The 26,894-nt window shown below is 56.6% G+C and overlaps 2 protein-coding genes across 2 annotated transcripts; one reads left to right on the top strand and one right to left on the bottom strand.

Annotated features, from left to right (window-relative positions):
* Nucleotides 1-1,701: 1,701 nt before the first annotated feature.
* LOC135288707 (procollagen galactosyltransferase 1-like) lies at nucleotides 1,702-22,689 on the top strand. The gene is given in 13 exon segments (XM_064402105.1): nucleotides 1,702-2,006; nucleotides 2,965-3,075; nucleotides 4,472-4,589; nucleotides 6,223-6,357; nucleotides 8,106-8,310; nucleotides 9,647-9,766; nucleotides 10,814-10,890; nucleotides 13,233-13,339; nucleotides 13,410-13,542; nucleotides 15,362-15,489; nucleotides 18,295-18,443; nucleotides 18,446-18,500; nucleotides 20,987-22,689. Coding segments are annotated over 13 exon segments (1,896 nt in total). The 5' UTR covers nucleotides 1,702-1,737; the 3' UTR covers nucleotides 21,276-22,689.
* Nucleotides 22,690-23,974: 1,285 nt separating this feature from the next.
* On the bottom strand, nucleotides 23,975-26,698 carry PRKCSH (PRKCSH beta subunit of glucosidase II). The gene is made up of 2 exons (XM_064401987.1): nucleotides 26,459-26,698; nucleotides 23,975-24,843 (listed from the first exon to the last, which is right to left on the bottom strand). Exons 1-2 carry the CDS (start codon nucleotides 26,696-26,698, stop codon nucleotides 24,706-24,708), a joined length of 378 nt encoding a protein of 125 aa, XP_064258057.1. The 3' UTR covers nucleotides 23,975-24,705.
* Nucleotides 26,699-26,894: the final 196 nt, after the last annotated feature.

Here is a 26,894-nt window from a genome sequence, read left to right as displayed (position 1 = left end):
ATTTGGAACCAAAAATGTGAATTTTTTCCTTCTTTATTCATGGGAAAATTGGGAATTGGGACTGGGAGGGACTGGGATAAACTGGGAGGGATAAAAATGGGCTGAAAAAAGCAGATTTTGGGTCTTTTGGAGCCAAAAATGTGAATTTTTTCCTTCTTTATTCATGGGAAAATTGGGAATTTGGACTGGGATAAACTGGGAGGGACTGGGAGGGTTCAAAAGGAGAAAAATGGGCTGAAAAAAGCAAATTTTGGGTCAGTTTGGAACCAAAAAAGTGAATTTTTTCCTTCTTTAATCATGGGAAAATTGGGAATTTAAACTGGGATGAACTGGGAGGGACTGGGAGGGTTAAAAAGGAGAAAATTGAGCTGAAAAAATCAGATTTTTCTCCAGGAAATTCCCGCCGCTGCCGCCTTCCCTCAGGAATTTTCCCCGTGAAAGGAACTTTTCATTCCGGACCTTCCCGGCTCCGCCCCCTCCCAAAAAATCCCAAAAAATCCCAAAATATCCCAGCGGCCTCAGCCCATCCCCCCTCCCAAATATCCCTGCTCAGTCACTTTTATTTCTTTTTTTTTTTTGGTTTTTCCACCTTTTTTTTGCTTTTTTCCCCCCTTTTTTCCCCTTTTATTCCCATTTATTTCCATTTTTCACCATTTTTTCTTCCTTAGTTCCCTTTTCTTTCCCTTATTTTCATTTATTTTCCTCTTTTTTCCCCTTTTTTCAACTTTTTTCTTATTTTTCCCCTCCTATTTTTCCTTTTTTCCTTTTCCCCCCTTTAATCCCCCCTTTCATTCCCATTTATTTCCAGTTTTTCCCCTCCTTTATTCCCATTTCTTTCCCTTATTTCCCCTTTTTTCTCCTCTTTTTTCCCCCTTTTTCCACTTTTTCCCCTTTTTTTCAACTTTTTTCTTATTTTTCCCCTCCTTTTTTTTTCCTTTCCCCCTTGATTCCCATTTATTTCAATTTTTCCCCATTTTTCCTCCTTCATTCCAATTTCTTTCCCTCATTTCCACTTTTTCTCCTCTTTTTTCCCCTTTTTTCAACTTTTTCCCCTTTTTTCCCATTTTATTCCCATTTATTTCCATTTATCCCATTTTTCCTCCTTTATTTCCATTTCTTTCCCTTTTTTTCTCCTATTTTCCCCCTTTTTCTCCCCTTTTTCCCCCCATTTTCCCCCTCTTTTTCCCCTCATTTTTCCCCATCTCTCTCCCTTTATTCCCATTTGGAATTTCGGTGGTGAAACCCTTTGAAAAAAACGGGAAAATTCGGAGTTAAAAATCCTCAGAAAATGAAAATTTTTTAGGGAAAAATCCCTGAGGGAAGCAGGGGGCGTGGCCACTAGGGGGCGTGACCACCCTTCATCCCCATATATGGATATACAGCGGGCGTGGCCTCATAGCTTCTACTCCATATATGGTTATGTAGGCGTGGCTAGGCGGCATAACCATATATAGCTACCAACGGGGCGTGGCCTCATAGCACCGCCTAGTGGGCGTGGCCAAAGCAATGCCACATATGGCAATAACACGGGGCGCGGCTTCACGGCCAACCCCATATATGGCATTTATAGGCGTGGTCACAGCGCGGATTAACCAATCAGCGCGCGCGTGGGCGTGGCCATCGTGAGGCGCCTGAGGGAGAAGGGCGTGGCCAGCGTGAGGCGCCTGAGGGAGAAGGGCGTGGCCAGCGTGAGGCGCCTGAGGGAGAAGGGCGTGGCCAGCGTGAGGGCGGCCCAAGATGGCGGCGCGGCCGTGGCCGCTGCTGCTGCTGCTGCTGCTGGCGGGGCCGGAGCGCGGCCCGGGCGGCTCCTCCGGGCGGCTCCGCCTGGGCCTGGGGCCCGGCCCGGCCGCCGGCTATTTCCCCGAGGAGCGCTGGAACCCGGAGTCGCCGCTGCGGCCGCCGCGCGTGGCCGTGGCGCTGCTGGCGCGGAACGCGGCCCACGCGCTGCCGCTGGTGCTGGGAGGGCTCGAGAGGCTGCGGCACCCCAAGGACAGGATGGCGCTCTGGTGGGGCTGGGGACACTGGGGACATTGGGGACACTGAGGGGTGTGGGGACACTGGGGGGGACACGGCACCCCAGGGACAGGATGGGGCTCTGGTGGGGCTGGGGACAACGGGGGGACATTGGGGACACTGAGGGCTGTGGGGACACTGGGGACACTGGGGGGACACGGCACCCCAGGGACAGGATGGGGCTCTGGTGGGGCTGGGGACACTTGGGACACTGGGGACACTGAGGGGACACGGCACCCCAGGGACAGGATGGGGCTCTGGTGGGGCTGGGGACACTGGGGGTGTGGGGACATTGGGGACACTGTGGGACCTGTGTGAGTGAGGGGAGTGTGGGGAGTGCTCAGGGAGGGGATCCCTGTGTGACACCGTCCCTGTGTGTGACACTGTGTGTGACACTGTGTGTGACACTGTGTGTGACACTGACCCTGTGTGTGACACTGTGTGACCCTGTGTGACACTGCCCCTGTGTGTGACACTGTGTGACACTGTCCCTGTGTGTGTGACACTGTCCCTGTGTGACACTGTGTGATCTCCCCTGGGTGTGACACTCCTCTGTGACCCCGTGTCCCCTCAGGGTGGCCGCTGACCACAGCGTGGACACCTCTGGCTGGGTGTGACGCTGTCCCTGTGTGTGACACTGACCCTGTGTGTGACACTGACCCTGTGTGTGACCCTGTGTGTATGTCACACCCGTGTGTGACCCCGAGTGACCCCCTGTGACACTGAGATGTCCCCGTGTCCCCTCAGGGTGGCCGCTGACCACAGCGTGGACACCTCTGGCTGTGTGTGTGACACTGACCCCGTGTGTGACACTGTCCCTGTGTGACCCTGTATGAACTCCCCTGTGTGTCACACCCCTGTGTGACCCCGTGTGACCCCGTGTGACCCCGAGTGACCCCATGTGATCCTGTGTGACCCCGAGTGACCCCGTGTGTCCCCGTGTCCCCTCAGGGTGGCCGCTGACCACAGCGTGGACAACACCTCGGCGCTGCTGGCCGAGTGGCTGGGCCGCGTGCGGGGCCGCTACCACCGCGTGCTCTGGAGGCACCAGGAGCAGCCCACGTGGGTCTGGGGGCCCCGGGGGGCTCTGAACCGCCTTTGGGGGGGCTCTGACACATTTTGGGGGGCTCTGAACTGCCTTTGGGGGGCTCCTGGGGGGCTCTGAACTGCCTTTGGGGATCTTAGGGGGCTCTGAACTGCCTTTGGGGGGCTCTGACACATTTTGGGGGGCTGTGAACCGCCTTTGGGGGCGTCTTGGGGGGCTTTGGGGGGCTCTGAACCACCTTTGGGGGGGCTCCTGGGGGGCTCTGAACCACCTTTGGGGGGCTCTGACACATTTTGGGGGGCTCTGAACCACCTTGGGGGGCTCCTGGGGGGCTCTGAACTGCCTTTGGGGGGCTCTGACACATTTTGGGGGGCTCTGAACCACCTTTGGGGGGGCTCAGACACATTTTGGGGGGCTCTGAACCACCTTGGGGGGCTCCTGGTGGGCTCTGAACTGCCTTTGGGGGGCTCTGACACATTTTGGGGGGCTCTGAACCAGCTTTGGGGATCTTGGGGGGCTCTGACACCATTTTGGGGCTCCTGGGGGGCTTTGGGGGGCTCTGCCACGTCTTCAGGGGGCACAGACACGTTTTGGGGGGGACTCAAAACTGTCTTTGGGGGGGTCTCCCGGGATTTTGGGGTACCTGAGCCCCCCCTGCCCCCAGGTCCTTCCCCGACGAGGAGGGGCCCAAATTTGGGGGGAGGAGTCCCCAAATTCTGGGACTGTCCCCAGGTTTTGGGTGTCCCTGTGGGTCCCCCGATTTCGGGGGTCTCTCCCGGGTTTTGGGGGTCTCTCCTCAGATGTGGGGGGGGTCTCCCCGGGTTTTGGGGTGTCTCCCGGGATTTTGGGGTTTCTGAGGTGCCCCCCAGGTCCTTCCAAGTTTGGGTGGAGGAGTCCCCAAATTTTGGCACCGTCCCCAGGTTTTGGGGGTCCCTGTGGGTCCCCCGGGTTTGGGGGTCTCTCCCCAGATTTGGGGGGGTCTCCCCGGATTTTGGGGTGTCTGAGGTGCCCCCCCGGTGCCCCCCAGCTCCTTCCCAGATAAATAGAATCCCAAATTTAGCGGGAGGAGTCCCCAAATTCTGGGAGTATCCCCAGGTGTTGAGGGTCCCTGTAGGTCCCTGGATTTGGGGGGGGGGAGGGTCTCTCGGGTTTGGGGGGTCTCTCCCGGGATTTGGGGGGCTCTCCCGGTATTTTGGGGTGCCTGAGCCCGCCGTGCCCCCAGGTCCTTCCCAGACAAATAGAATCCCAAATTTAGGGGAAGGAGTCCCCAGATTTTGGGAGTATCCCCAGGTTTTGGGTGTCCCTGTGGGTCCCTGGATTTCGGGGGTCTCTCCCGGGATTTGGGGGGGTCTCTCCCGGGATTTGGGGGTCTCTCCCGGTATTTTGGGGTGCCTGAGCCCGCCGTGCCCCCAGGTCCTTCCCCGACGAGGAGGGCCCCAAGCACTGGAGCCCCGCGCGCTACGAGCACGTGATGCGGCTGCGGCAGGAGGCGCTGGAGGCCGCCCGCGCCATGTGGGCCGACTACCTGCTGGTAGGGGCTGCAGCTGGGGAGGGGGCCCCCATTCGGGGAGGGGGCCCCCAAATGTGGGGAGGGGTCCCCAGGGGTCCCCAGGGGTCCCTGAGCCCGGGGGTGGGGGGAAGAGCCCCCCCAGAGGGGACAAACGCAGGCCCAGGGTGGGGCACACCCAGGCCCAGGTGTGGCTGTGTCTGAATTGGGGGGTTCTGAATTTGGGGAGGGGTCCCCAAGGGTCCCCAGGGGTCCCCAGGGGTCACTGAGCCCCGGGGTGGGGGGAAGAGCCCCCCCAGAGGGGACAAACGCAGCCCCAGGGTGGGGGACACTGGGGACACCCAGGTCTGAGTGTGGATGTGTTTGATTTTGAGGCATTCTGAATTTGGGGAGGGGGTCCCCAATTTTGGGAGGGGTCCCCAGGGGTCCCTGAGCCTTGGGGAGGGGGAAGAGCCCCCCCAGAGGGGACAAACGCAGCCCCAGGGTGGGGGACACCCAAGGGTGGGTGTGGCTGTGACTGAACTGGGGGGTTCTGAATTTGGGGAGGGGTCCCCAAATGTGGGGAGGGGTCCCCAGGGGTCCCCAGGGGTCCCTGAGCCCGGGGGTGGGGGGAAAAGTCCCCCCAGAGGGGACAAACGCAGCCCCAGGGTGGGGGACACTGGGGACACCCAGGTCTGAGTGTGGATGTGTTTGATTTTGAGGCATTCTGAATTTGGGGAGGGGGTCCCCCAATTTTGGGAGGGGTCCCCAAAGGTCCCTGAGCCTTGGGGAGGGGGAAGAGCCCCCCCAGAAGGGACAAACGCAGCCCCAGGGTGGGGGACACTGGGGACAGCCAGGCCCAGGTGTGGCTGTGTCTGAACTGGGGGGGTCCTGAATTTGGGGAGGGGGCCCTGAGGTGTTCCCAGGTGTATCACAGGTGCGTGACAGGTGTGTCCCAGGTGTGTGACAGGTGTGACAGGTGTCCCAGGTGTGTCCCAGGTGTGTGACAGGTGTGACAGGTGTCCCAGGTGTGTCCCAGGTGTGACAGGTGTGTCCCAGGTGTGACAGGTGTCACAGGTGTGTCCCAGGTGTCAGAGATGTCCCCGTTGTCCCCAGTTCCTGGACGCAGACAATGTCCTGGTGAACCCCGCCACGCTGGGGGTGTGACAGGTGTGTGACACAGGTGTGTCCCAGGTGTGTGACAGGTGTGACAGGTGTCCCAGGTGTGTCCCAGGTGTGACAGGTGTGTCCCAGGTGTGACAGGTGTCACAGGTGTGTCCCAGCTGTCAGAGATGTCCCCGTTGTCCCCAGTTCCTGGACGCAGACAATGTCCTGGTGAACCCCGCCACGCTGGGGGTGTGACAGGTGTGTGACACAGGTGTGTCCCAGGTGTGCCCAGGTGTGCCCAGGTGTGTCTCTATCCCCAGTTCCTGGACGCAGACAATGTCCTGGTGAACCCCGACACGCTGGGGGGTGTCCCAGGTGTGTCCCAGGTGTGTGACAGGTGTGTGACACAGGTGTGACAGGTGTGTTTGTGTCCCCGTTGTCCCCAGTTCCTGGACGCAGACAACGTGCTGGTGAACCCCGACACGCTGGGGGTGTGACAGGTGTGTCCCAGGTGTGACAGGTGTGTGACACAGGTGTGTCCCAGGTGTGCCCAGGTGTGTCCCTGTTGCAGTTCCTGGACGCAGACAACGTGCTGGTGAACCCCGACACGCTGGCCGTGCTGCTGGCCGAGAACAGAACCGTGGTGGCGCCCATGCTCGACTCGCGCGCCGCCTACTCCAACTTCTGGTGCGGCATCACCGCCCAGGTGAGGCTGGGGCACAGGTGAGGGCACCGACAGGTGAGGGTGGGGCACCGACAGGTGAGGGTGGGGCACAGGTGAGGGTGGGGCACAGGTGAGGGTGGGCATCACCGCCCAGGTGAGGGTGGGGCACAGGTGAGGGTGGGGCACAGGTGAGGGTGGGGCACTGACAGGTGAGGCTGGGGCACAGGTGAGGGTGGGGCACCGACAGGTGAGGGTGGGGGCACAGGTGAGGGTGGTGGCACCGACAGGTGAGGCTGGGGCACAGGTGAGGGTGGGGGCACTGACAGGTGAGGCTGGGGCACAGGTGAGGGTGGGGCACAGGTGAGGGTGGGGCACAGGTGAGGGTGGGGCACAGGTGAGGGTGGGGCACTGACAGGTGAGGCTGGGGCACAGGTGAGGGCACCGACAGGTGAGGGCACCAACAGGGGAGAGTGTGGCCCATTCCCACATTCCCAGCTCCATTCCCAGTGGTCACTGTCAGTGGTCACTCCCGGTGGTCACTGTAAGTGGTCACTCCCCATTCCCAGTGGTCACTCCCAATGGTCATTCCCAGTGGTCACTCCCCATTCCCTGTGGTCACTCCCAGTGGTCACTCCCCATTCCCAGCGGTCACTCCTGGTGGTCACTCCTGCTGGTCACTCCCGGCGGTCACTCCCCATTCCCAGTGGTCACTCCCAGTGGTCACTCGCAGTGGTCACTCCCAGTGGTCACTCCCCATTCCCAGTGGTCACTCCCAGTGGTCACTCCCAGTGGTCACTCCCCATTCCCAGTGGTCACTCCTGCTGGTCACTCCCCCATTCCCAGTGGTCACTCCCAGTGGTCACTCCCAGTGGTCACTCCCCATTCCCAGTGGTCACTCCCAGTGGTCACTCCCAGTGGTCACTCCCCATTCCCAGCGGTCACTCCTGCTGGTCACTCCCGGCGGTCACTCCCCATTCCCAGTGGTCACTCCTGCTGGTCACTCCCCATTCCCAGTGGTCACTCCCAGTGGTCACTCCCTGCTGGTCACTCCCGGCGGTCACTCCCCATTCCCAGTGGTCACTCCTGCTGGTCACTCCCCATTCCCAGTGGTCACTCCTGCTGGTCACTCCCTATTCCCAGTGGCCACTCCCGGTGGTCACTCCTGGTGGTCACTCCCAGCGGTCACTCCCCATTCCCAGTGGTCACTCCCAGTGGTCACTCCTGCTGGTCACTCCCCATTCCCAGTGGTCACTCCTGCTGGTCACTCCCTATTCCCAGTGGCCACTCCTGGTGGTCACTCCTGGTGGTCACTCCCAGCGGTCACTCCCCATTCCCAGTGGTCACTCCCAGCGGTCACTCCTGGTGGTCACTCCCGGCGGTCACTCCCCATTCCCAGTGGCCACTCCCGGTGGTCACTCCCAGTGGTCACTCCCCATTCCCAGCGGTCACTCCCGGTGGTCACTCCCGGTGGTCACTCCTGGCGGTCACTCCCGGTGGTCACTCCCCATTCCCGGTGGTCACTCCCGGTGGTCACTCCCAGTGGTCACTCCAGGTGGTCACTCCCAGCGGTCACTCCCGGTGGTCACTCCCCATTCCCGGTGGTCACTCCCAGTGGTCACTCCCAGTGGTCACTCCCGGTGGTCACTCCCCATTCCCGGTGGTCACTCCCAGTGGTCACTCCCGGTGGTCACTCCCAGCGGTCACTCCCGGTGGTCACTCCCCATTTCCCGGTGGTCACTCCCAGTGGTCAGTCCCGGGTGGTCACTCCCGGCGGTCACTCCCGTCGGCAGGGCTATTACCGCCGCACCCCTGCCTACCTGCCGATCCGGCGCCGGGAGCGCCGGGGCTGCTTCGCGGTGCCCATGGTGCACTCCACCTTCCTGCTGGACCTGCGGCGCGAGCGCTCGCGGAGCCTGGCCTTCCACCCGCCGCCGCCCGGCTACAGCGGCGCCTTCGACGACATCATCGTCTTCGCCGCCGCCTGCCGGCACGCCGGTGAGGATGGGCATGGGCGTTGGGATTGTTGGGTTGAGTTGGGTTGGGATGACATCATCGTCTTCGCCGCCGCCTGCCGGCACGCCGGTGAGGATGACAATGGGCGTTGGGTTGGGTTGGGTTGGGATTGTTGGGTTGGGTTGGGTTGGGATGACATCATCGTCTTCGCCGCCGCCTGCCGGCACGCCAGTGAGGATGACAATGGGCGTTGGGTTGGGTTGGGATTGTTGGGTTGGGTTGGGTTGGGTTATGATGACATCATCGTCTTCGCCGCCGCCCGCCGGCACACCGGTGAGGATGACAATGGGCGTTGGGTTGGGTTGGGTTGGGATTGTTGGGTTGGGTTGGGTTGGGATGACATCATCGTCTTCGCCGCCGCCTGCCGGCACGCCAGTGAGGATGACAATGGGCGTTGGGTTGGGTTGGGATTGTTGGGTTGGGTTGGGTTGGGTTATGATGACATCATCGTCTTCGCCGCCGCCCGCCGGCACACCGGTGAGGATGACAATGGGTGTTGGGTTGGGTTGGGATTGTTGGGTTGGGTTGGGTTGGGTTATGATGACATCATTGTCTTTGCCGCCGCCCGCCGGCACGCCAGTGAGGATGACAATGGGCGTTGGGTTGGGTTGGGTTGGGATTGTTGGGTTGGGTTGGGTTGGGTTGGGATGACATCATCGTCTTCACCACCGCCTGCCGGCACACCGGTGAGGATGACAATGGGCGTTGGGTTGGGTTGGGTTGGGATTGTTGGGTTGGGTTGGGTTGGGATGACATCATCGTCTTCGCCGCCGCCCGCCGGCACGCCGGTGAGGATGAACATTGGGATTGTTGGGTTGGGTTGGGTTGGGTTATGATGACATCATCGTCTTCGCCGCCGCCCGCCGGCACGCTGGTGAGCATGGGATGGGATTGTTGGGTTGGGTTGGGTTGGGATTGTTGGGTTGGGTTGGGATGACATCATCGTCTTCACCACCGCCTGCCGTTATTCCGACTCCCGTTATTCCCAATCCCAATCCCGTTATTCCCAGTGTTCCAGGGGTGCAGATGTTCGTGTCCAACCGGGAGCAGTTCGGGTTCCTGCCGGTGCCGATCCCAATCCCAATCCCAATCCCGTTATTCCCGGTGTTCCAGGGGTGCAGATGTTCGTGTCCAACCGGGAGCAGTTCGGGTTCCTGCCGGTGCCGATCCCAATCCCAATCCCAATCCCGTTATTCCCGGTGTTCCAGGGGTGCAGATGTTCGTGTCCAACCGGGAGCAGTTCGGGTTCCTGCCGGTGCCGATCCCAATCCCAATCCCAATCCCAATCCCAATCCCGTTATTCCCGATCCCATTCCAGGGGTGCAGATGTTTGTGTCCAACCGGGAGCAGTTCGGGTTCCTGCCGGTGCCGCTGCGCTCCCAGAGCTCCCTGCGGGACGAGGCCGAGAACTTCCTGCACGTCCAGCTGGAGATCATGGGTGAGATCCCCGCGGATCCCAAAGGATCCCGATGGATCCCGGTGGATCCGGGGCCTCGGGGTCGGCCCGAGGGATCCAGGGATTTGGGGGTGTGGGGCAGGGAGGGATCCCAAAGGATCCAGGAACTTGGGATTGGGAGGGAGAGAAGGATCCCAAAGGAACCCAAAGGATCCCAATGGATTCAGGATCTTGGGATTGTGGGAGAGGGAGGGATCCCAAAGGATCCCAAACGATCCCAAAGGATTCAGGGCCTCGGGATGGAGGGGGGAGGGAGGGATCCTGGGATGGGACCCCTGGGACTGGGAATTGTTGACCTCTGGGATGGGAAATGTTCCTGCTGGGATCTGGGGCTGATTCCCATGGGACTTGGGTTGATTCCTTTGGGATTTGGGACTGATTCATGGTGGGATTTGGGTTGATTCCTTTGGGATTTGGGACTGATTCATGGTGGGATTTGGGTTGATTCCCGTGGAATTTGGGGCTGATTCATGGTGGGATTTGGGTTGATTCCCGTGGAATTTGGGGCTGAATCCTTTGGGATTTGGAGCTGATTCCTGATGGGATCTGGGGCTGATTCCCATGGGATTTGGGGTTGATTCCTTTGGTATTTGGGGCTGATTCCTGATGGGATTTGGGGTTGATTCCTTTGGGATTTGGGACTGATTCCCATGGGATTTGGGACTGATTCCCATGGATTTTGGCCCCATTCCCATGGGATTCTCCCATTCCCATGGGATTTAGGGGCTCATTCCCATGGATTTGGGCCCCGTTCCCACGGGATTTTGGCCCCATTCCCACAGGATTCTCCCGTTCCCATGGGATTTTGGCCCCATTCCCACGGGATTCTCCCATTCCCATGGGATTTAGGGGCTCATTCCCATGGATTTGGGCCCCATTCCCACGGGATTCTCCTGTTCCCATGGATTTGGGGTTCATTCCCAGGGGATTTTGGCCCCATTCCCATGGATTTGGGCCCCGTTCCCGTGGGATTTTGGCCCCATTCCATGGATTTGGCCCCGTTCCCACGGGATTCTCCCGTTCCCACAGTGAAGCTCCCTCCGGCCGAGCCCTCCCCCCACGTGTGGGTCCCTCCCAAGGTCCTGGACAAGCTGGGATTCGATGAGGTGGGAGCCCCTCCCTCGGAATTCCGGCCGGAATCCCCCTCCCCTCAGGGTTTGGGGTCTTTTCCCTCCTTTCCCTTGGGATTTTGGGTCATTTTCCTCCTTTTCCTTGGGATTTTGGGTCGTTTTCCTCCTTTCCCTTGGGATTTTGGGTCATTTTCCACCTTTTTCTTGGGATTTTGGGTCATTTTCCACCTTTTTCTTGGGATTTTGGGTCGTTTTCCTCCTTTTCCTTGGGATTTTGGGTCGTTTTCCTCCTTTTCCTTGGGATTTTGGGTCGTTTTCCTCCTTTCCCTTGGGATTTTGGGTCGTTTTCCTCCTTTTCCTTGGGATTTTGGGTCTTTTCCCACCTTTCCCTTGGGATTTTGGGTCTTTTCCCGCCTTTCCCTTGGGATTTTGGGTCATTTTCCTCCTTTTCCATGGGATTTTGGGTCATTTTCCTTCCTTTTTTTCTGGATTTTGGGTCGTTTTCCTCCTTTTCCTTGGGATTTTGGGTCATTTTCCACCTTTCCCTTGGGATTTTGAGTCATTTTCCTCCTTTTCCTTGGGATTTTGGGTCGTTTCCACAAATTTTTCTGGATTTTGGGTCATTTTTCCCCTTTATTTCTGGATTTCTCCATTTCCCCCGGATTTGGGGCAGATTCTCCCATTCCCATATGGATTTTGGGATGAATTTCCCCATTTTCCTCTCTGATTTTGAGTGAATCCCTTCAGATTTCCCCATTCCCTCTGGATTTTGGGCGAATACCCCCAGATTTCCCCCACATTGCGGGTGAATCCCCCCATATTTGCCCATTTTCCCCCAGATTTTTCCCCATTTCCCCCATTTTTCCGAATTTTTTCCCTATTTTCCCTCGGATTTCAGGGTCAATCCCCCCATTTCCCCCCCACTTTCCCCATTTCCCCCCCAATTTTTCCCCATTTTTCCTCCTGATTTCCCCATTTTTTCTCCATTTCCCTCCATTTTCCCCATTTTCCCCAGGATTTTGGGGTCAATCCTCCCAATTTCGTCATTTCCCCCAATTTTTCCCCCATTTTCCCCCAGATTTCAGGGTCAGTCCCCCATTTTTCCCCATTTTCCCCCCATTTTTCCCCGGATTTTGGGGTCAATCCCCCCATTTCCCCCCAATTTTTCCCCATTTCCCCCCAGATTTTCTCATTTCTCCCCCCATTTCCCCCCATTTTTGCAATTTTTCCCCATTTTCCCCCAGATTTCAGGGTCAATCCCCCCATTTCCCCCCAGATTTCAGGGTCAATCCCCCCATTTCCCCCCAGATTTCAGGGTCAATGCCCCCATTTCCCCCCAGATTTCCCCCATTTTTCCCTCATTTCCCCCCATTTCCCCCCAGGTTTCGGGGTGAATCCCCCCAATTTCCCCATATTCTCCCCAATTTTTCCCCATTCCCCCCCAGATTTCGGGGTGAATCCCCCCATTTCCCCCCGTTCCCCCCCAGATTTCCCAACTTTTCCCTCATTTCCCCCCATTCCCCCCCAGATTTCAGGGTCAATCCCCCCCATTTCCCCCCAGATTTCGGTGTCAATGCCCCCAATTTCCCCATTTTCCCCCCATTTCCCCCAGATTTTGGGGTCAATCCCTCATTCCCCCCCAGATTTCGGGGTGAATCCCCCCATTTCCCCCCAATTTCCGCCCAGATTTTGGGGTCAATCCCATCCATTTCCCCCCAGATTTCAAGGTCAATCCCATCCATTTCCCCATTTCCCCCCCATTTCCCCCCAGATTTCGGGGTGAATCCCCCCAGATTTCGGGGTGAATCCCCCCAGATTTTGGGGTCAATGCCCCCAAGATTTCCCCATTTCCCCCCCCAATTTCCCCATTTTTCCTCATTTCCCCCCATTTCCCCCCAGATTTCGGGGTGAATCCCCCCAATTTCCCCATTTCCCCCCCATTTCCCCCATATCCCCGCATTTCCCCCCAGATTTCGGGGTCAATCCCCCCAATTTCCCCCATTTCCGCCCAGATTTCGGGGTGAATCCCCCCAGATTTGGGTGAATCCCCCCATTTCCCCCCAGATTTCGGGGTGAATCCCCCCAATCCCTCCATTCCCCCCCAGATTACGGGGTGAATCCCCCAGATTTCGGGGTGAATCCCCCCAATCCCTCCATTCCCCCCCCAGATTTCGGGGTGAATCCCCCCAGATTTCGGGGTGAATCCCCCCAATTTCCCCCATTCCCCCCAGATTTCGGGGTGAATCCCCCCAGATTTCGGGGTGAATCCCCCAATCCCCCCATTCCCCCCCAGATTTCGGGGTGAATCCCCCCAATCCCCCCATTTCCCCCCAGATTTCGGGGTGAATCCCCCCAGTTTCCCCATTTTCCCGTCCCAGGTGTTCCTGATCAACCTGCGGCGCCGCGCGGCGCGCCGGGCGCGGATGCTGCGCTCGCTGCACGCCCTGGGCGTGGCGCCGCGCCTGCTGGAGGCCGTGGACGGCCGGTGAGCCCCGGGGGGTGGGCGGCGCCCCGAGCCCCCCAAATTCCCTTCTGGAACCTTCCGGGCTCCGCAGGGCGCTCAACGGCAGCCAGCTGGAGGCGCTGGGGGTGCGGATGCTGCCGGGGTACCGGGACCCCTTCCACGGGAGACCCCTGACCCGCGGCGAGGTGGGCTGCTTCCTCAGCCACTTCCAGGCCTGGCAGGAGGTGAGAGGGGGAATTTGGGGTTTTGGGACGGGAATTTGGGGTGGGAATTGGGGAATTTGGGGGTCCAGAAGGGTCCAGAGGGTTCAGGGAGTCCAGGGGGATCCAGGGAATTCCAGAGCAGCCGCTGCTTCCTCAGCCACTTCCAGGCCTGGCAGGAGGTGAGCAACCGGGAAATTTGGGGATTTGGGACGGGAATTTGGGGGTTTGGGGTGGGAATTTGGGAATTTGAGGTGGGGAATTGGGGAATTTGGGGGTCCAGAAGGGTCCAGGGGGGTCAGGGAGCCCAGGGAATTCCAGAGGAGCCGCTGCTTCCTCAGCCACTTCCAGGCCTGGCAGGAGGTGAGGAACGGGGAAATTTGGGGTTTGGGACGGGAATTTGGGAATTTGGGGTGGGAATTGGGGAATTTGGGGTGGGAATTTGGGGTTTGGGGTGGGAATTGGGGACTTTGGGTGGGAATTGGGGTATTTTGGGGTCCAGGGAGTCAGGGAGTCCAGGGGGATCCAGGGAATTCCAGAGCAGCTGCTGCTTCCTCAGCCACTTCCAGGTCTGGCAGGAGGTGAGCAACGGGGGAATTGGGGAATTTGGGGTGGGAATTGGGAATTTGGGGGTCCAGAAGGATCCAGACTGTCCAGGGGATTTGGATTTTGGGGAGATTCAGGGAATTCCGGAGGAGCTGCTGCTTCCTCAGCCACTTCCAGGCCTGGCAGGAGGTGAGCTGGGGGAAATTCGGGGGTTTGGGACGGGAATTTGGGGGTTTGGGGTGGGAATTTGGGAATTTGAGGTGGGAATTGGGGAATTTGGGGGTCCAGAAGGGTCCAGGGGGTCAGGGAGCCCAGGGAATTCCAGAGGAGCCGCTGCTTCCTCAGCCACTTCCAGGCCTGGCAGGAGGTGAGGAACAGGGATTTGGGACAGGAATTTGGGAATTTGGGACAGGGATTCGGGAATTTGGGGGGTCCAGGGAGTTCCCAAGGGTGGGAGGGAGCCGCTGCTTCCTCAGCCACTTCCAGGCCTGGCAGGAGGTGAGCAACGGGGAAATTCGGGAATTTGGGACGGGAATTGGGGAATTTGGGGTGGGAATTGGGGTATTTGGGGGTCCGGAAGGGTCCAGAGGGTTCAGGGGGTCCAGGGGGATCCAGGGAATTCCAGAGCAGCCGCTGCTTCCTCAGCCACTTCCAGGTCTGGCAGGAGGTGAGAGGGGGATTTGGGGTGGGAATTTGGGGGTCCAGAAGGATCCAGACTGTCCAGGGGATTTGGGATTTGGGGGAGATTCAGGGAATTCCAGAGGAGCTGCTGCTTCCTCAGCCACTTCCGCGTCTGGCAGGAGGTGAGCAGGGGAAATTCGGGGATTTGGGGTGGGAATTTGGGAATCTGAGGTGGGAATTTGGGAATTTGGGTGGGGTGGGAATTCGGGAATTTGGAGGGTCCAGGGTGTCCAGGGGATCTGGGAATCTAGGGGATCTGGGATTTTGGGAATTAAAAGGCTTCCTCATCCATTTCTGCATCTGGCAGGAGGTGAGCAGGGGGAAATTCGGGGATTTGGGGTGGGAATTCAGGGGGTCTGGAAGAATCCAGAGGGTCCAGGGGGATCCAGGGAATTCACAAGGGTGGGAGCGGCTCTCCTGGCGTTCCCGTTATTCCCAGGGTCCCTCCCTGTTCCCATTGTTCCTGGGGTCCCTCCCCATTCCGTTATTCCCGGGGTCCTCTCCCGGTTCCCGTTGTTATTCCCGTGGTCCCTCCCGGCATTCCCTGGAATTCCCGTTGTTATTCCCGTGGTCCCTCCCGGCATTCCCGGCGTTCCCGGCGTTCCCGGTGTCCCAGATCTCGGCGCGGGGCCTGCGGCGCTCGCTGGTGTTCGAGGACGATCTGCGCTTCGAGGTTTTCTTCCGCAGCCGCCTGACGGAGCTGATGGAGCAGCTGGACGAGGCGGCCATCGACTGGGACCTCATGTGAGCCTTCGTCATCATCCTCATCCTCATCCCAAATCCTCATCCCAGTCCAAATCCCCTGGGAGCTCGTGTGAGCCTTCATCACCCTCATCATCCTCATCACCCTCATCATCCTCATCCCAAATCCTCATCCCAAATCCTCATCCCAGTCCAAATCCCCTGGGACCTCGTGTGAGCCTTCATCACCCTCATCATCCTCATCACCCTCATCATCCTCATCCCAAATCCACATCCCAAATCCTCATCCCACTCCAAATCCCCTGGGAGCTCGTGTGAGCCTTCATCACCCTCATCATCCTCATCCCAGAACTCATCCCAATCCTCATCCCAGTCCAAATCCCCTAGGACCTCGTGTGAGCCTTCATCGTCACCCTCATCATCCTCATCCCAAAACTCATCCTTATCCTGAAACTCGGATATCCCAGTCCCCTGGATCTCGTGTGAGCCTTCGTCGTCACCCTCATCATCCTCATCATCCTTATCCCAGTCCAAATCCCCTGGGACCTCATGTGAGCCTTCATCACCCTCATCATCCTCATCCCAAAACTCATCCCAGTCTAAATCCCTGGGACCTCATGTGAGCCTTCATCATCTTCATCACCCTCATCATCCTCATCCCAGAACTCATCCCAGTCTAAATCCCTGGGACCTCATGTGAGCCTTCATCACTCTCATCATCCTCATCCCAAAACTAATCCTCATCCCAGTCCAAATCCCTGGGACCTCGTGTGAGTTTTCATCACCCTCATCATCCTCACCTCAATCCTCATCCACATCCCAAAGCTTATCCTCATCCCTAAACTCATCCCCGTCCCCTGGGACCTTGTATGAGCCTTCATCCTGTCATCACCCTCATCACCCTCATCATCCTCATCCCAGCGCTCCCCATTTCCTGAGGCCTTCATGGGTCTCACTGGGCCCAATGACCCCCATGACCCCGTTGGCTGCATTGATCCCACTGATCTCATTGATCCCATTGGCCCCATCGATCCTATTGACCCTATTGACCCCATTGATCTCATTCATCCCATCGGTCCCTCTGACCCCATTGATCCCATTGAGCTCATTGATCCCACTGATCTCATTGATCCCATTGGCCCCATCGATCCCATTGACCCTATTGACCCCATTGATCTCATTCATCCATCGGTCCCTCTGACCCCATTGATCCCATTGAGCTCATTGATCCCACTGATCTCATTGATCCCATTGGCCCCATCGATCCCATTGACCCTATTGACCCCATTGATCTCATTCATCCCATTGGTCCCTCTGACCCCATTGATCCCATTGAGCTCATTGATCCCATTGATCGCATTGATCCCATTGGCCCCATCGATCCCATTGACCCCATTGATCGCATTCATCCCATTGGTCCCTCTGACCCCATTGATCCCATTGAGCTCATTGATCCCACTGATCTCATTGATCCCATTGGCCCCATCGATCCCATTGACCCTATTGACCCCATTGATCGCATTCATCCCATTGGTCCCTCTGACCCCATTGATCCCATTGAGCTCATTGATCCCATTGATCCCATTGATCCCATTGATCCCACTGACCCCATTGATCTCATTCATCGTAATGACACCAATGATCCCATTGACTGCATTGATCCAATGACCACGCTGACCCCACTGATCCCATTGACCATAGAGATCTCATTCATCCCAATGACATCAATGACCCCAATTATCCCATTAATCCCACTGAGCCCAATGACCCCGCTGACTGCACTGATCCCGTTGATCTCATTCATCACGATGACACCATTGATCCCATTGACCCCACTGATCCCAATGATTGTAATGATCAATATCCCACTGTTCTCATTGATCCCATAGACTGCATTTGTCCCATTAATCCTGTTCATCCCAATGATCCCATTGATCCCATTGACTCCATTGATCCCAATTATCCCATTGATCTCATTGATCCTGTTGACTGCATTGATACCAATGATCCTAATGACCTGATTAATCTCATTGATCCCATTGACTCCACTGGTCCCAATGACCCGTATGACCCCCTTGATCCCATTGATCCATTGACCCCACTGATCCCATTGACCCCACTGATCCCATTGACCCCATTGATCCCATTGGCTGTAATGATCCAAATTCCACTGATCCCTTTGATCCCGTTGACCACATTTGTCCCATTGATCCCAGTGACCCCATTGACTCCATTGATCCCAATGACCCCATTGACTCCATTGATCCCAATTATCCAATTGATCTCATTGATCCTGTTGACCGCATTGATCCAATGACCCCACCGATGCCATTGACCCCATTGATACCATTGACCCAATTAATCTCATTCGTCACATTGACCCCATTGATCCCATTGACCCCATTGACTCCATTGACTCCAATGACCTCGTTGACCTCATTGATCCCACTGACCCCAATCATCCCATTGATCCCATTGACCCCAATGGCCCTATTGACCTCATTGATCCCATTGACCCCAATCATCCCATTGATCCCAGTGACTCCATTGACCCCAATGACCCTGTTGATCCCATTGACTCCAGTGACCCCATTGACCCCAGTCATCCCATTGATCCCATTGACCCCACTGACCCCAATGGCCCTGTTGACCTCATTGATCCCATTGACCCCAATCATCCCAATGACCCCATTGACTCCATTGACCCCAATGACCCCATTGACCTCATTGATCCCATTGATCCCAATCATCCCAGTGACCCCATTGACTCCATTGACCCCAATGGCCCTATTGATCCCATTGATCCCAATCATCCCGCTGACCCCGCTGACCCCTGTCTGTGCGCAGCTACCTGGGCCGGAAGCGTCTGGAGCCGGAGCGCGCGGAGCGCGGCGTGCCGGGCGTGCGGCAGCTGCTGCGCCCGGGCTACTCCTACTGGAGCCTGGGCTACGCGCTGTCCCTGCGCGGCGCCCGCAAGCTCCTGGCGGCCGAGCCCCTGGCAAGATGATCCCGGTGGACGAGTTCCTGCCCCTCATGTTCGACCGGCACCCCAGGTATTTATGGGATTTATGGGATTGGGAATGTGGGATTTATGGGATTTATGGTCAGGGATTTGTGGATTTATGGGATCTGGTGGCTGAGCCCCTGGGCAAGATGATCCCGGTGGACGAGTTCCTGCCCCTCATGTTCGAACCGGCACCCCAGGTATCGGGTTTGTGGGATTTATGGGATTGGGGTCAGGGATTTATGGGATAAATGGGATTTATGGGATACAGGGACGAGTTCCTGCCCCTCATGTTCGACCGGCACCCCAGGTACGGGATATATGGGATTTATGGGATGTTGGGGTCAGGGATTTATGGGATTTATGGGATACAGGGACGAGTTCCTGCCCCTCATGTTCGACCGGCAGCCCAGGTATTTATGGGATTTGTGAGATTTAGGGTCAGGGATTTATGGGATAAATGGGATTTATGGGATACAGGGACGAGTTCCTGCCCCTCATGTTTGACCGGCAGCCAGGTACGGGATTTATGGGATTTATGGGATTGGGAATGTGGGATGTGGGATTTATGGGATACAGGGACGAGTTCCTGCCCCTCATGTTCAACCAGCACCCCAGGTTCCATTTTCCCCCATTTCCTTCCATTTCTCCCTATTTGTTTCCTGTTTTTTCCCCATTTCCCCCCCTTTCCCCCCATTTTCCCCAGCCCCGAGGACTCCTGGCACTTCTCCCGAATCTCTCCCCTCATTTTCCTGTCATTTTTCCCCTTTTTTCTCCCATTTCCCCCAATTTTTTCCCATTTCCCCCCAGATTCCCCCTGATTTTTTCCCCATTTTCACCCATTTCCCCCGTTTTCTCCCCAGCCCTGAGTACTCACGGCACTTCTCCTGGACCTCTCCCCTCATTTTCCCCCATTTCCCTGGATTTTTCCCCATTTTTCCCCCATTTCCCCCAGATTTTCCCCATTTTCCCCCCATTTCCCCCCAGATTTTCCCCATTTTTCCCCATTTCCCCCCATTTCCCTGGATTTCCCCCCATTTTTCCCCATTTCCCCCCAGATTTCCCTGGATTTTTTCCCCATTTTCACCCGTTTCCCCCCGGTTTTTCCCCATTTTCCCCCATTTTCCCCCCCAGATTTTCTGCATTTTTCCCCATTTTCCCCCCATTTCCCTGGATTTCCCCCCATTTTTCCCCATTTCCCCCCAGATTTCCCTGGATTTTTTCCCCATTTCCCCCCAGATTTTCCCCATTTCCCCCCATTTCCCCCCAGATTTTCCCCGTTTCCCCCCCATTTTCCCCCAGATTTTCCCCATTTTCCCCCCATTTCCCCCCAGATTTTCCCCGTTTCCCCCCCCCATTTTCCCCCCAGATTTTCCCCTTTTTTCCCATTTCCCCCCATTTCCCTGGATTTCCCCCCATTTTTTCCCCATTTCCCCCCAGATTTCCCTGGATTTTTTCCCCATTTCCCCCCATTTCCCCCCAGATTTTCCCCATTTCCCCCATTTTCCCCCATTTCCCCCCAGATTTTCCCCATTTTCCCCCCATTCCCCCCAGATTTTCCGCATTTTTCCCCATTCCCCCAGATTTTCCCCATTTCCCCCCAGATTTTCCCCATTTTCCCCCCATTTCCCCCCAGATTTTCCACATTTTTCCCCATTTTCCCCCCATTTCCCCCCAGATTTTCCCCCCATTTCCCCCCAGATTTTCCCCATTTTCCCCCCATTTCCCCCCAGATTTTCCACATTTTTCCCCATTTTCCCCCCATTTCCCCCCAGATTTTCCCCATTTTTCCCCATTTCGCCCCATTTCCCTGGATTTCCCCCCATTTTTCCCCATTTCCCCCAGATTTCCCTGGATTTTTTCCCCATTTTCACCTGTTTCCCCCCGTTTTTTCCCCATTTCCCCCCATTTTCACCCATTTTTTTCCCATTTTCCCCCCATTTCCCTGGATTTTCCCCCCATTTCCCCCCCAATTTTCCCCCATTTCCCCCCATTTCCCCCCATTTTTTTCCCATTTTCCCCCCATTTCCCCCAGATTTTCCCCGTTTCCCCCCGTTTTTTCCCCATTTTCCCCCCATTTCCCTGGATTTCCCCCATTTCCCTGGATTTTCCCCCCATTTCCCCCCCAATTTTCCCCATTTCCCCCCATTTTTTCCCATTTTCCCCCCATTTCCCTGGATTTCCCCCCATTTTTCCCATTTCCCCCCAGATTTCCCTGGATTTTTTCCCCATTTTCACCCGTTTCCCCCCGTTTTTTCCCCATTTCCCCCCATTTTCACCCATTTTTTTTCCCATTTTCCCCCCATTTCCCTGGATTTTCCCCCCATTTCCCCCCCGATTTTCCCCATTTCCCCCCATTTCCCCCCATTTTTTTCCCATTTTCCCCCCATTTCCCCCCAGATTTTCCCCGTTTCCCCCCGTTTTTTCCCCATTTTCCCCCCATTTCCTGGATTTCCCCCCATTTCCCTGGATTTTCCCCCCATTTCCCCCCGTTTTTTCCCCATTTTCACCCGTTTTTCCCCCGTTTCCCCCCAGCCCCGAGTACTCGCGGCACTTCCCGCGCCGGGACCTGCTGGCGTTCTCGGCGGAGCCGCTGCTGCTCTTCCCCACGCACTACACGGGGGAGCCCGGCTACGTCAGCGACACCGAGAGCCCCCCGCAGCCCCCCGGGACCTGGGACGGGCAGGAATTCCCGCGGGAATCCCGGAACTCCCAGCCCCAGAGCCCCCCGCAGCCCCCCGGGGTCTGGGACGGGCAGGAATTCCCGCGGGAATCCTGGAATTCCCAGCCCCGGCACGAGAGCGACGCCCGCGACGAGCTCTGACCCCAAAAACGTGCCTGGGATTTGGGGGGGGGAGGAATTCCCACGGGAATCCTGGAATTTCTATCCTTGCAGCCCCTCAAAATCTGGGATGGGAAAAAATTCCCACGGGAATCCCGGAATTCCCAGCCCTGGAGCGCCTTGAAATTCGGGATGGGGAGGAATTCCTGTGGGAATCCTGGAATTTCTATCCTTGGAGCGCCTCGAAATTTGGGATGGGGAGGAATTCCCGTGGGAATCCCAAAATTCCCATCCTTGGAACCCCCTGAAATTCGGGATGGGGAAAAATTCCCACGGGAATCCTGGAATTCCCAACCCTAGAGCCCATCGAAATTTGGGGTGGGGAAAAATTCCCACAAGGAATCCCAGGAATTCCCAGCCCCAGAGAAATCTGGGATGGGGAGGAATTCCCAACCCCTGGCACAACACCCAGAGTCCCCCGAAATTTGGGATGGAGAAATTTGGAATGGGGAAAAATTCCCACAGGAATCCTGGAATTCCCAGCCCCAGAGCCCCCCGCAGCCCCCCGGACAGGAATTCCTGCGGGAATCCCGGAATTCCCATCCTTGGAGCCCCTCAAAATCTGGGATGGGAAAAAATTCCCACAGGAATCCCGGAATTCCCAGCCCTGGAGCGCCTTGAAATTCGGGATGGGGAGGAATTCCTGTGGGAATCCTGGAATTTCTATCTTGGAGCGCCTCGAAATTTGGGATGGGGAGAATTCCCATGGGAATCCCAAAATTCCCATCCTTGGAACCCCCTGAAATTCGGGATGGGGAAAAATTCCCACGGGAATCTGGAATTCCCAGCCCTGGAGCCCCTCAAAATCTGGGATGGGGAGGAATTCCCGTGGGAATCCCGGAATTCCCAACGCCAGAGACCCCAAAATCTGGGATGGGGAAAAACCCCCCCCAGGAAATCCTGGGATTTCTAGCCCTGGAGTCCCCCAGAATTTGAGATTGGGAAAAATTCCCACAGGAATCCCGGAATTCCCAGCCCTGGAGCGCCTCGAAATTCGGGATGGGGAGGAATTCATGTGGGAATCCTGGAATTCCCATCCTTGGAACCCCCCGAAATTTGGGATGGGGAGGAATTCCCACGGGAATCCTGGAATTCCCAGCCCTGGAGTCCCCCCAAAGTCTGGGATGGAGAAATTTGGGATGGGGAGGAATTCCCGTGGGAATCCCAGAATTCCCAACCCTGGAGCCCCCAAAATTTGGGATGGGAAAAAATTCCCATGGGAATCCCGGAATTCCCAACCCCAGCACGACACCCAGAGCCCCCCAAAAATATCCCCAAAATTTGGGATGGGGAAGAATTCCCGTGGGAATTTTGGAATTCCCAACCCCGGCATCGCTCGGACCCCAAAATTTGGGGGATTTTTATTCCCAAATAAAGTTTCTATTTTTATTTTTCATCCTGGTTTGGGTTTTTATTTCCCCTTTTATTCCCAAATAAATTTTTTGATTTTTAATCCCAGTTTTGGTTTTTTTTTTCCCTTTTATTCCCAAATATTTTTTAATCCCAGTAATCCCAGTTTGGGTTTTTTTCCCCCCTTTTATTCCCAAATAAAGTTTCAATTTCTATATTTTATTTTTTAAGGTTTTATTTTTATTTTTAATCCCAGTTTGGGATTTTTTCCCCCCCCCCGCTTTTATTCCCAAATAAAGTTTCAATTTCTATTTTTTATTTTTTTATTTTTAAAGTTTTTATTTTTATTTTTAATCCCAGTTTGGGGGATTTCACCCTCTCCCTTCCAGGTTTTTTTTTGGATTTTGGGCCTTTCCCCATCTCGAAATTTGGGGATTTGGGAGTTTGGGATGGACCTTGGGAGAGGGAAACTGAGCAGGAAATTCCCCAAAATTCAGGGAAATCCCCCCAAAATTCGGAGGAAAAAACCCCAAAATTCAGGGAATAATTCCTCCAAAATTCAGAGAAAATCGCCTCAGAATTCAGGGGAAAATCCCCCCATAATTCAGGAAAATCTCCCCAAAATTCAGGGAAAAATCCCCCCAAAAATTCAGGGAAAAATCCCCCCCAAAATTCAGGGGAAATCCCCCAAAAGTCAGGGAAAAATCCCCCAAATTTCAGGGAAATTCCCCCAAAATTCAGGGAAAAATCCCCCAAAATTTAGAGAAAATCCCCCCAAAATTCAGGGAAATCCCCCCAAAATTCAGGGAAAAATCCCCCCCAAAATTCAGGGGAAATCCCCCCAAATTTCAGGGAAATTCCCCCAAAATTCAGGGAAATCCCCCCAAAATTCAGGAAAAATCCCCCAAAATTCAGGGAAAATTCCCCCAAAATTTAGAGAAAATCCCCCCAAAATTCAGGGGAAAATCCCCAAAATTCAGGGAATAATCCCCCAAAATTCAGGGAAGAATGCCCCAAAATTCAGGGGAAATCCCCCCAAATTCCCAAATTTAATTCCCAGATTTGGTCTCTGAAAGAAAAGGGAAACTGAGGCAGGAGAGCCCTCGGAATTCTGGGAAAACGCCCCCAAAATCCCCAGATTTGGGACCCCAGGAAAAGGGAAACTGAGGCACGAGGGAGTTTGGGGGTTTTGGGGAGTTTTTTTGGGGGATTTGGGGTTTTTTTGGGAGGAATTTTGGGGTTTTTTGGGGAATTTTCGGGGTTTTTGGGGGGGATTTGGAGTTTTTTGGGGGATTTTTGGGGGATTTGGGGGGGTTGGAATGTTCCCCTGGGGCATTTTTTGGGATATTTTAAGGGATATTTTGGGGATCATTTGGGGCTATTTTGGGCCAATTTTAGGGGTATTTTTTGGATATTTTCAGGAGTATTTTGGGATAATTTCAGGGATATTTTTTTGATAATTCCAGGATATTTTGGGGACATTTTGTGGATATTTTTGGGGTGATTTGGGTGTATTTTGGGCTCAGAGCTCGTCGTGCTCCTCGTGCCCCGCGGGGCTCTCCCTGCAGGGTATTTTTGGGATTTTTTCAGGGATATTTTTTGGATAATTCCAGGATATTTTGGGGATAATTCCAGGACATTTTTGGGGTGATTTGGGGCAGTTTCGGGGCTCAGAGCTCGTCGTGCTCCTCGTGCCCGGCCGGGCTCTCCCTGCAGGGTTTGGGGGATATTTTCAGGATAATTTCAGGGATAATTCCAGGATATTTTCAGGATACTTTCAGGATATTTTGGGGATATTTTGGGGATAATTCCAGGATATTTTGGGGATAATTCCAGGACATTTTTGGGGTGATTTGGGTGTATTTCGGGCTCAGAGCTCGTCGTGCTCCTCGTGCCCCGTGGGGCTCTCCCTGCAGGGTATTTTTGGATATTTTCAGGGATATTTTTTGGATAATTCCAGGATAATTTCAGGATATTTTCAGGGATATTTTTTGGATAATTCCAGGATATTTTGGGGATAATTCCAGGACATTTTTGGGGTGATTTGGGGCAGTTTCGGGGCTCAGAGCTCGTCGTGCTCCTCGTGCCCCATGGGGCTCTCCCTGCAGGCCGCGGGCGTCTCCAGCTCCAGCAGGTACTCGCAGCGGCTCGGCTCCGACGCCGCCGCCAGCGCCGTCTGCAGAGCGCACCTGAGCCGCACCTGGGGATGGGAGGGGACACCTGAGTGACCTGAGACACACCTGAGACACCTGGGACACACCTGAGCCGCACCTGGGGACGGGGGGGGGGACACCTGAGTGACCTGAGACACACCTGAGACACCTGGGACACACCTGAGACACACCTGGGGACGGGGACAGGGACACCTGAGTGACCTGAGACACACCTGAGACACCTGGGGCACACCTGAGACACCTGGGGCACACCTGAGACACCTGAGTGACCTGAGACACCTGGGACACAGCTGGGGATGGGGACAGGGACACCTGAGAGAGCTGGGACACACCTGAAACACCTGGGACACACCTGAGACACACCTGAGCCGCACCTGGGGATGGGAGGGCACACCTGAGTGACCTGAGACACACCTGAGACACCTGGGACACACCTGAGCCGCACCTGGGGACACGGGGGGGGACACCTGAGTGACCTGAGACACACCTGAGACACCTGGGGCACACCTGAGCCGCACCTGGGGACGGGGGGGGGACACCTGAGTGACCTGAGACACACCTGAGTGACTGGGGACACACCTGAGCCGCACCTGGGGACAGGGGGGGGACACCTGAGTGACCTGAGACACACCTGAGACACCTGGGACACACCTGAGCCGCACCTGGGGATGGGAGGGGACACCTGAGTGACCGGGGACACCTGAGACACACCTGGGGACACGAGGGGACACACCTGAGTGACCTGAGACACACCTGGGGATGGGAGGGGACACCTGAGACACCTGGGGCACACCTGGGGACACGAGGGGACACCTGAGTGACCTGAGACACACCTGAGTGACTGGGGACACACCTGAGACAGCTGAGACACACCTGGGAACACACCTGAGACACACCTGAGTGACCTGGGACACACCTGGGGACACCTGGGACACCTGGGGACACCTGGAGACAGCTGGGACACACCTGGGAACACACCTGGGGACACCTGAGACAGCTGGGGACAGGGGACACCTGAGAGACCGAGGAGGGGACACCTGAGACAGCTGGGACACACCTGGGGACACAGCTGAGAGACTGGGGACACACCTGGCGGCACCGGGGAGGGGACAGGGACAGGGGGGTCTGGGGACATTTTGGGGGCTCAGGTGACACTTAGATGACATCACACAGGTGACGTCACACAGGTGACAGAGCCGTCACTCACCGTGGCGGCACCGCTGGGCCCTGCCAGCAGCCCAGGTGGGGTTGGGGGCGGGGTTTGGGGACACGGAGGGGGGGGTTCAGTGACACACAGGTGACACACAGGTGACACACAGGTGACACCGATGACGTCACCGATGACGTCACACCGCTGCCGTCACTCACCGTGGTGGCGCGGCTGGGCCCCTGCCAGCAGCCGGGGCGGGGTTTGGGGCGGGGTTGGGGACACACAGGGGGGTTCAGTGACACACAGGTGACACCGATGACGTCATGGTGACGTCACTCACCGTGGTGGCACAGGTGGAGCCCTGCCAGCAGCCGGGGCGGGGTTGGGGGCGGGGTTTGGGGACACGGGGGTGGGTTCAGTGACACACAGGTGACACACAGGTGACACAGATGACGTCACACCGATGACGTCACACCGATGACGTCACTCACCGTGGTGGCGCGGCTGGGCCCCTGCCAGCAGCCCGTGCCCCCCTCGTATTTCTGGGCCCCGAATTTGTCGCCTTCGGGCCCCGCCCAGGAGCCCCAGAGCCTGCGGGGGAGGGGCGCGGTCACGTGGCGGGAAAGGGGCGGGGCCACGCGCAGGTGAGACGGGGGGGCGGGGCCAGGGGGCAGGTGAGAGCGGGGGGGGGGGGGTTTGGGGGGGTCCCAGGGGGATTTTGGGGTCCCCATGGTGATTTTTGGGGTCCCCATGACGATTTGTGGGGACCCAGGGGGATTTTGGGGTGGTTTTGGAGGATTTTGGGGTCCCCAGGGAGTTTTTTGGGGTCCCCAGGGGGGTTTTTGGGGTCCCAGGGGGATTTTGGGACATTTTGGGGTTTTTTTGGGGTGCCCTACCCCAGGTCAGTCTTGGCCCCGCCGTGTTTGG

The sequence above is a fragment of the Passer domesticus genome, chromosome 34 (assembly GCF_036417665.1).
Source record: "Passer domesticus isolate bPasDom1 chromosome 34, bPasDom1.hap1, whole genome shotgun sequence".
Lineage (NCBI taxonomy): Eukaryota > Metazoa > Chordata > Aves > Passeriformes > Passeridae > Passer > Passer domesticus.
Note: the sequence above shows the minus strand (reverse complement) of the source record. Positions and strands in the feature narration are given on the sequence as shown.

Coding starts and splice junctions, on each gene's coding strand:
- PRKCSH (XM_064401987.1), bottom strand. CDS start 26,698: ATGGGGACCCCAAAATCCCCCTGGGACCCCCCCAAACCCCCCCCCCCC. Junction 24,844..26,458: donor GGCCCAGCCGCGCCACCACG/GTGAGTGACGTC, acceptor TCCCATCCCCAG/GTGCGGCTCAGGTGCGCTCT.